This window comes from Oncorhynchus mykiss, chromosome 5 (assembly GCF_013265735.2).
Source record: "Oncorhynchus mykiss isolate Arlee chromosome 5, USDA_OmykA_1.1, whole genome shotgun sequence".
Taxonomy (NCBI): Eukaryota; Metazoa; Chordata; class Actinopteri; order Salmoniformes; family Salmonidae; genus Oncorhynchus; species Oncorhynchus mykiss.
In genome coordinates this window covers 10,637,086-10,646,851 of record NC_048569.1, presented here as the reverse complement: position 1 = coordinate 10,646,851, position 9,766 = coordinate 10,637,086, and the positions used below count along the sequence as shown (strand labels likewise).

The following is a 9,766-nucleotide window of genomic DNA, read 5'->3' as shown; positions in this document are numbered from 1 at the left end:
TTTTTTGCCCCACCAAGATTTACATGCTAAACTGCACAACAGCAGAATGGGAAGGTCCTAATGGACCTATTCACCTCTGAATTTACACTACATGACCAAAAGTATTATCACAAGTCATCCAATATTATCACAAGTCATCCAATATTATCACAACAATGCTAATCGCGGCACACTACATGTACACTACATGACCAAACAGTGTGGACACCTGCTCGTCAAAAAATCATGGGCATCAATATGGAGTTGGTCCCCCCTTTGCTGCTATAACAGCCTCCCCTCTTCTGGGAAGGCTTTCCACTAGATGTTGGAACATTGCTGCAGGGACTGGCTTCCATTCAGCCACAAGAGCATTAGTGAGGTTGGGCACTGATGTTGGGTGATTAGGCCTGGCTCGCAGTCAGCGTTCCAATTCATCCCAAAAGTGGTCAATGGGGTTGAGGTCAGGGCTCTGTGCAGGCCAGTCAAGTTCTTCCACACCGATCTCGACAAGCCATTTCTGTATGGACATCACTTTGTGCACAGGGGCATTGTCATGCTGTAACAGGAAAGGCCGTTTCCCAAACTGTTGCCACAACGTTGGAAACACAGAATCATCTAGAATATCATTGTATGCTGTAGTGTTCAGATTTCCCTTCACTGTTACTAAGGGGCCTAGCCCGAACCAATGGCGGTGAGCTGTACACTACTCCAACAAACATGTGGCATTGCGCATGGTGATCTTATGCTTGTGTGCTCGGCCATGGAAACCCACTTCACAAAGATCCCAACAAACAGTTATTGTGCGGACGCTGTTTCCAGAGACAGTTTGGAACTCGGTAGTGAGTGTTGCAACCGAGGACAGATGATTTTTACGCACTACGGGCTTCAAATAACGGCGGTCCTGTTCTATGAGCTTGTGTGGACTACCACTTCGTGGCTGAGCCGTTGTTGCGCCTAGACGTTTCCACTTCACTATAACAGCACTTACAGCTGACCCGGGGCAGCTCTAGCAGGACAGAAATTTGATGAACTGACTTGTTGGAAAGGTGCCATCCTGTGACAGTGCCACGTTGAAAGTCACTGAGCTCTTCAGTAAGGTCATTCTATTGCCAATGTTTGTCATTGGAGATTGCATGGCTGTGTGCTCGATTGTATACACCTCTCAGTAATGGGTGTGGCTGAAATAGTCAATCCCCTAATTTGAAGAGGTGTCCACATACGTTTGTATATATAGTGTATTATAGTAAGTTCCAGACCCTTTGCAGGAATAGTGGTTTGAAGTTGAGCTTGGAGGTATTTGATGCATAGCGCAAAAATACCATTAAAATAGCCATTTTAGATATTCATTTTAGGTTTATTTGGGTTGCATGTGACTGACCAATCAGGTGAAAGGTGAAGGTGAGAATAGAGTTAACATGAGGTTCAGAGAGTATTAATACATCACATAGAAATAATGTAAACATGTTGTAAACATGTCCTCTTCTCCATGGTTTTATTCAGGCAGACGTTATAAAACTCTATGAAAATACCAGAATTACATTTATCAGACTCAAAACTGGCATTGCTGCTGAAATGTATCCTGCAGTCAAGATTATTGTGGAAAGGTTCAGGTGTTTACTTTATCTAGCAGGTTTCCTGACCGGCACTGTGAAACTACTTAATGAACATGGGATGTCAGTTGATAACAAATTATATTGATCAACGGCATTGCAATATTACTTCAGTTTCTTCGAGCGGCAAAAAAAAAAAAGACCCACTAAAATAGATAATCTGTTGCATCATTCTTACATACTTTGCTGGAACCAAATTTTGTGTTCCAACTTTGGAGAGAGAGTCCAGGACTAGTCTTAATCTAGAAGTGGGAAACCAGTCCTTAAAGAGGGCTGCCCGAACACAGATTAGGACTAGTACTGGACCAAAATACTATTTTAATTCCAAAGTGATTGTTAGTCCAGGACTAGTCTTAATCAATGTCTGGGAAACCAACCCTTAAGGTTAAATGGCTGCAAATTCACCAGGTACGAGGAGCAAGAACTGAACAAATGAAACCACAGAGAGCGAATGGCAAACTGACCTAATCTGAGGATAAATCTATCAGACAGAGCATAGCAGAAGACTGCTCCCTACTGTACATATTTTCCCCTCTGCAGAGCGGTGGCCATTCAGTCAATGAGCATTACGTGCCTTTGTTGGTGTATTAAAAAGGTGCTGCGCTTCAAAGGCTTACCTCTAAGAAATGGTTCAACAACATGCTTTGGGCATTCTAAGGTTTTGGGATACCCCACCGTGACATCCCAATATGTCCTCACAACTCCGTATACAAAACAAAGCAATATAAATCTGCTCATAAGAGGACCTTGGCCTACGAGGCCTGGGAGGCTAGGAGATGGTGTCTGTCAGGTAAGCAAGTATAATCAATGTGTTTAATGATAAGGATAATAGGTACATATTGTAGTAAAACAATACAGTCTAGCGATGTGGATCCATGCTTAAAATCCAATATGGAATCTGAAGAGATATAATGCTCATCTGTTTCTCATTAAAAGCCCTATAGCGCCCTCTAAAGGACACAGTGGTACATCATATTAAGAAACAAAAGTCTTGCTGTTCAACAATCATTAGACTAACATGGCCCTTTGAGTTTAGTATTACTGTTTAAACCCCATCATGACTGAAGTGTTTAGAATAACTGTTTAACCCTATCATGTTTAAACCCTATCATGACTGAAGAGGAAGATAAAAAAGTAAATAAACAACTTTGTTTAAATATACATTAAAACAAGCATGTCGACGTCATGGACTCTTTGAATTTGAGAGTGGTTGTATTTACCCAACAGCATTTCTAAGAAAATTATGCGTCTTCATGCACTGAGGAACTGTACATTTCCTGTTTCCTGTCCACTATTACTGAGGATGACTCTTGACTCAGAACTAGAGCTGAAGTAACAGTTGAAGTTAACTGTATTTGAGCAGAAGTGTGTCAAGATGGAGAATGATGAAAATACATATGCCAATTCAAGTTCCTTCAGGGCCAGCCCAAGAGAAGGAGCAATATATTTCCAGAGGTGGAAGAGACCCTCCAGAGCTGCTGCAGTGTGTCTGGGGTTGCTGTGTGTTCTCCTACTGGCTGGGATCATTAGCCTGTCTGTCTACCAGAGAAACCAATCGACCAGTTACAACAACCTGACTAAAGAGAGAGACCAGCTACAGAAGGAGAAAGACCAGCTACAGAAGGAGAGAGACCAGCTACAGAAGGAGAAAGAAAACCTGAACAAGAAGATCAAAGGGAGACGCTGTCCAGAAGGCTGGAGGGAGTTTGAATTTAGCTGTTACTACATCACCAATGAGAAAAAAACCTGGACTCAGAGCAGTGAAGAATGCCAAGAGTTTGGAGCAGATCTGGTGATCATAAACAGCAAAGAGGAACAGGTATTTATCAATGGATTATACCAAACAAAAAATAATGTCTGGATTGGTCTTACTGACTCAGTTACTGAAGGGACCTGGAAATGGGTGGATGGTACACCACTGACCACAGCGAATTGGGAGAGAGGGCAGCCCAACAGCAACAATGGAACAGACCAGGACTGTGGGGAGATCTGGAATCGTTCAGGGTTGTGGAATGATGAGAAGTGTTCCATTAAAAATAAAGGGATATGTGAGAAATAGGATCATAGGTCCTCTCTCTGCACTGATGTTGAAAAAGGACTATCTATGGTAAAATAGTACGCTGCATTAGACTAGGGAGAGAAAGGCACACACAAACAGACTCACGCACACAAACACACACACAGTTACCATTTCACACAATGATGTACATATCATTCGATAAATTACTTTAAGTTTTAGTTATCCATGACTGAAATGACTGTAATAGTAATATTGTAAAATGTTATTGTTCATTTTGCTTCCATTAATGCTGTACATAAATAAGGTATACTTTCTGCTAATTCAATAAACTTTACAAAAATATAAACGCAACATGTAAAGTGTTGGTCCCATGTTTCATGAGCTGAAAAAATAAAAAAGATTCCAGAAATTGTCCATATGCACAAAAAGCTTATTTCGCTCAAATTTTGTGCACAAATGTGTTTACATCCCTGTTAGTGAGCATTTCTCCTTTGCCAAGATAATCTATCCAGCATATCAAGAGGCTGCTTTAACAGCACGATCATTACACAGGTGTGCCTTGTGCTTGAGACAATAAAAGGCCATTCTAAAATGTGCAGTTTTGTCACACAACGCCACAGATGTCTCAAGTTGAGGGAGCGTGCAAATTGTATGCTGACTGCAGGAATTTCCAACAGAGCTGTTGCCAGATAATTCAATGTTGATTTCTCTATCATAAGCAGCCTCCAATGTTGTTTTAGAGAATTCGGCAGTACATCCAACCGGGCTTACAACCGCAGTCCACATGTATGGTGTTGTGTGGTCGAGCGGTTTGCTGATGTCAACGTTGGGAACAGAGTGCCCCATGGTGGCGGTGGGGGTATGGTATGGGCAGGCATAAATCAAATTTTATTGGTCACATACAGTGCCTTGCGAAAGTATTCGGCCCCCTTGAACTTTGCGACCTTTTGCCACATTTCAGGCTTCAAACATAAAGATATAAAACCATTTTTTTATGAAGAATCAACAACAAGTGGGACACAATCATGAAGTGGAATGACATTTATTGGATATTTCAAACTTTTTTAACAAATCAAAAACTGAAAAATTGGGCGTGCAAAATTATTCAGCCCCTTTACTTTCAGTGCAGAAAACTCTCTCCAGAAGTTCAGTGAGGATCTCTGAATGATCCAATGTTGACCTAAATGACTAATGATGATAAATACAATCCACCTGTGTGTAATCAAGTCTCCGTATAAATGCACCTGCACTGTGATAGTCTCAGAGGTCCGTTAAAAGCGCAGAGAGCATCATGAAGAACAAGGAACACACCAGACAGGTCCGAGATACTGTTGTGAAGAAGTTTAAAGCCGGATTTGGATACAAAAATATTTCCCAAGCTTTAAACATCCCAAGGAGCACTGTGCAAGCGATAATATTGAAATGGAAGGAGTATCAGACCACTGCAAATCTACCAAGACCTGGCCGTCCCTCTAAACTTTCAGCTCATACAAGGAGAAGACTGATCAGAGATGCAGCCAAGAGGCCCATGATCACTCTGGATGAACTGCAGAGATCTACAGCTGAGGTGGGAGACTCTGTCCATAGGACAACAATCAGTCGTATATTGCACAAATCTGGCCTTTATGGAAGAGTGGCAAGAAGAAAGCCATTTCTTAAAGATATCCATAAAAAGTGTCGTTTAAAGTTTGCCACAAGCCACCTGGGAGACACACCAAACATGTGGAAGAAGGTGCTCTGGTCAGATGAAACCAAAATTGAACTTTTTGGCAACAATACAAAACGTTATGTTTGGCGTAAAAGCAACACAGCTCATCACCCTGAACACGCCATCCCCACTGTCAAACATGGTGGTGGCAGCATCATGGTTTGGGCCTGCTTTTCTTCAGCAGGGACAGGGAAGATGGTTAAAATTGATGGGAAGATGGATGGAGCCAAATACAGGACCATTCTGGAAGAAAACCTGATGGAGTCTGCAAAAGACCTGAGACTGGGACGGAGATTTGTCTTCCAACAAGACAATGATCCAAAACATAAAGCAAAATGTACAATGGAATGGTTCAAAAATAAACATATCCAGGTGTTAGAATGGCCAAGTCAAAGTCCAGACCTGAATCCAATCGAGAATCTGTGCAAAGAACTGAAAACTGCTGTTCACAAATGCTCTCCATCCAACCTCACTGAGCTCGAGCTGTTTTGCAAGGAGGAATGGGAAAAAATGTCAGTCTCTCGATGTGCAAAACTGATAGAGACATACCCCAAGCGACTTACAGCTGTAATCACAGCAAAAGGTGGCGCTACAAATAATTAATTTAAGGGGGCTGAATAATTTTGCACCCCCAATTTTTCAGTTTTTGATTTGTTAAAAAAGTATGAAATATCCAATAAATGTCGTTCCACTTCATGATTGTGTCCCACTTGTTGTTGATTCTTCACAAAAAAATACAGTTTTATATCTTTATGTTTGAAGCCTGAAATGTGGCAAAAGGTCGCAAAGTTCAAGGGGGCCGAATACTTTCGCAAGGCACTGTACATATGGTTAGGAGATGTTAATGCGAGTGTAGCGAAATGCTTTGTGCTTCTAGTTCCGACAGTGCAGTAATATCTAACAAGTAATCTAACAATTCCACAACTACCTAATGCACACAAATCTAAAGGGATGGAATAAGAATATGTTCATATAAATATATGGATGAGCGATGACTGAGCGGCATAGGCAAGATCCAATAGATGGTATAAAATACAGTATATACATGAGATGAGTATGTAAGATACGTTTACATTATTAAAGTGGCATTATTAAAGTGACTAGTGATCCATTTATTAAAGTGGCCAATGATTTCGAGTCTGTGTGTAGGCAGCAGCCTCTCTGTGTCAGTGATGGCTGTGTAACAGTCTTGATGGCCTTGAGATAGAAGCTATTTTTCTGTCTCTCGGTCCCAGCTTTGATGCAACTGTACTGACCTCGCCTTCTGGATGTAGTGGGGTGAACAGGCAGTGGCTCGGGTGGTTGTTGTTCTTGATGATCTTTAAGGCCTTCCTGTCACATCGGGTGCTGTTGGTGTCCTGGCGGGCAGGTAGTTTGCCCCCAGTGATGCATTGTGCAGACCATACCACCCTCTGGAGAGCCTTGCGGTTGAGATTGGTGCAGTTGCCGTACCAGGCGTGGACACAGCCCGACAGTATGCTCTCAATTGTGGATCTGTAAAAGTTTGTGAGGTTTTTAGGTAACAAGCAAATTTCTTCAGCCTCCTGAGGTTGAAGAGGCGCTGTTACACCTTCTTCACCACACTGTCTGTGTGGGTGGACCTTTTCAGTTTGTCAGTGATGTGTACGCCGGGGAACTTAAAACGTTCTACCTTCTCCACTGCTGTCCCGTTGATGTGGATAGGGGGTGCTCCCTCTGCTGTTTCCTGAAGTCCACAATCATCTTCTTTGATTTTTTAACATTGAATGAGAGGTTGTTTTCCTGACACCACACTCCGAGTGCCCTCACCTCCTCCCTGTAGGCTGTCTCGTCATCGTTGGTAATCAAGCCCACTACTGTTGTGTCTTCTGCAAACTTGATGATTGAGTTTTAGGCGTACATGGCCACGCAGTCAAGGGTGAACAGGGAGTACAGGAGGGGGCTGAGCACCCACCCTTGTGGGGCCCCAGTGTTGAGGATCAGCAAAGTGGAGATGTTGTTTCCTACCTTCATCACCTGGGGGCGGCCCGTCAGAAAGTCCAGGACACAATTGCACACGGTGGGGTTGAGACCCAGGGCCTCAAGCTTAATGATAAGCTTGGAGGGTACTATGGTGTTGAATGCTGAGCTGTAGTCAATGAACAGCATTCTTACATAGGTATTCCTAATGTCCAGATGGGATAGGGCAGTGTGATGGCGATTGCATCGTCTGTGGACGTATTGGAGCGGTATGCAAATTGAATTGGGTCTAGGGTGGCAGGTAAGGTGGAGGTGATATGATCCTTGAAGCACTTTATGATGACAGAAGTGAGTGCAACGTCGTCATTTAGTTCAGTTATCTTTGCCTTCTTGGGTACAGGGACAATGGTGGCCATCTTGAAGCATGTGGGGACAGCAGACTGGGATAGGGAGAGATTGAATATGTCCGTAAACACACCAGCCGGCTGGGCTGCGTATGCTCTGAGGACGCGGCTAGGGATGTCGTCTGGGCCGGCAGCCTTGCAAGGGATAACACGTTTAAATGTCTTACTCACGTCGGCCACAGAGAAGGAGAGGGGGAGCCCGCAGTCCTTGGTAGCGGGCCGCGTCTGTGGCACTGTATTATCCTCAAAGCAGGCAAAGAAGGTGTTTAGTTTGTCCGGAAGCAAGACATTGATGTCCGTGACGTGGCTGGTTTTCTTTTTGTAGTCCGTGATTGCCTGTAGACCCCGCCACATACGTCTCGTATCTGAGCCGTTGTATTGTGACTCCACTTTGTCCCGATACCGACATTTTGCTTATTTGATTACCTTGCGGAGGGAATAACTACTGTTTGTATTTGGTCATATTCCCAGTCATATTTCTATGGTTAAATGCGGTGTTTCGCGCAAATGCCGCCATCTATCCATGGTTTCTGGTTAGGGTAGGTTAATAGTCACATTATCGCCAATGCACTTCCTTATAAACTCACTCACCGAATCATTGTATAATTCGATGTTATTCTCCGAGGCTGCCCGGAACATTTCCCAGTCCGCGTGTTCAAAACAATCTTGAAGCCGATTCGTCAAACCAGAGTTGAATTGTTCTTGTCACAGGCACATCCTGTTTGAGTTTCTGCCTAGGACAGTAGTAGCAAAATGGAGTCGTGGTCGGATTTACCGAAGGGAGGGCGGGGGAGGGCCTTGTATGCATCACGGAAGAGTAGCAGTGATTCAGTGTATTGCCAGCACGAGTGCTACAATTAATATGCTGGTAGAATTTAGGTAGCCTTGTTCTCAAATTTCCACAGCAACAATAAATGCAGCCTCAATATATAGCATCCAGTTTGCATTGAGTCCAGTGAAGTTCCTTGAGGGCAGTCGTGGTATTGGCTTGAGTGGGATATACACGGCTGTGATAATCACCAACGAGAATTCTCTTGGGAGATAATACGGTCGTCATTTGATTGTAGGGAATTCTAGGTCAGGTGAACAAAAGGACTTGAGTTCCTGTATGTTGTTACGATTACACCATGGGTCGTTAATCATGAAGCATACACCCCTGTCATTCTTCCCAGAGAGTTGTTTATTTCTGTGGGCGCGACGCATGAAGAATCCCAGTGGCTGTACCGAATCCGACAACATATCCCGAGAGAGCCATGTTTCCGTGAAACAGAGAATTTTACAATCTCTGATGTCTCTGTGGAAAGCAATCCTTGCCCTAATTATGTCTACCTTGTTGTCTAGAGACTGGACATTGGCAAGTAATATAATTGCAAGCGGTGGGTGGTGTGCACGCCTATGAAATCAGACCAGGAGGCTGCTCCATCTACCTCTTCTGCGGCGACGTTGTTTTGGGTCGGCCTCTGGGATTAGATCCATTGTCCTGGAAGGTCGTATTCCTGGTCGAAATGTTGGTAAGTTGATGTCACTCTGATATCTTGGCTGTATGTATTAACATTTTCTGGGCTAACAATGTAAGAAATAATATATAAAAACTACTGCATAGTTCCCTAAGGACAGTTGGCACCATCTTGCTAATGCTACGGAAAACAAACACAATTTCATTTTATCGATGGCAATTTGAATGCACAGAGATACCATGAAGAGATCCTGAGGCCCATTGTCGTGCCATTCATCTGCCTCCATCACTACATGTTTCAGCATGATAATGCATGGCCCAATGTCGCAAGGATCTTTACACAATTCCTGGAAGCTAAAAATTTCCCAGTTCTTCCATGGCCTGCATACTCAAACATGTCACCCATTGAGGATACTCTGGATCGTTGTGTACAACAGCGTGTTCCAGTTCCCTCCAATAACCAGCAACACAATCAGCAACACCGTAACGTAACAAAATGTGGAAAAAGTCAAGGGGTCGGAATACTTTCCGTATGCAAAGGAGATGTCACGCTGCATGAGGCAAATGGTGGTCACACCAGATACTGACTGGTTTTCTGATCCACCTTTTTTTTAAAGGTATTTTTGTTCAGTATAGAACATGGAAAGTAAA

General features: G+C 43.3%; 1 protein-coding gene across 1 annotated transcript; it reads left to right on the top strand.

Moving 5' to 3' along the window:
• The first annotated feature begins 2,903 nt into the window (after positions 1-2,903).
• LOC110523178 (CD209 antigen-like protein C) lies at positions 2,904-3,995 on the top strand. The gene has a single exon (XM_021601645.2). It carries the CDS (start codon positions 2,965-2,967, stop codon positions 3,646-3,648), a length of 684 nt encoding a protein of 227 aa, XP_021457320.2. The 5' UTR covers positions 2,904-2,964; the 3' UTR covers positions 3,649-3,995.
• Positions 3,996-9,766: the final 5,771 nt, after the last annotated feature.

Coding starts and splice junctions, on each gene's coding strand:
- LOC110523178 (XM_021601645.2), top strand. CDS start 2,965: ATGGAGAATGATGAAAATACATATGCCAATTCAAGTTCCTTCAGGGCC.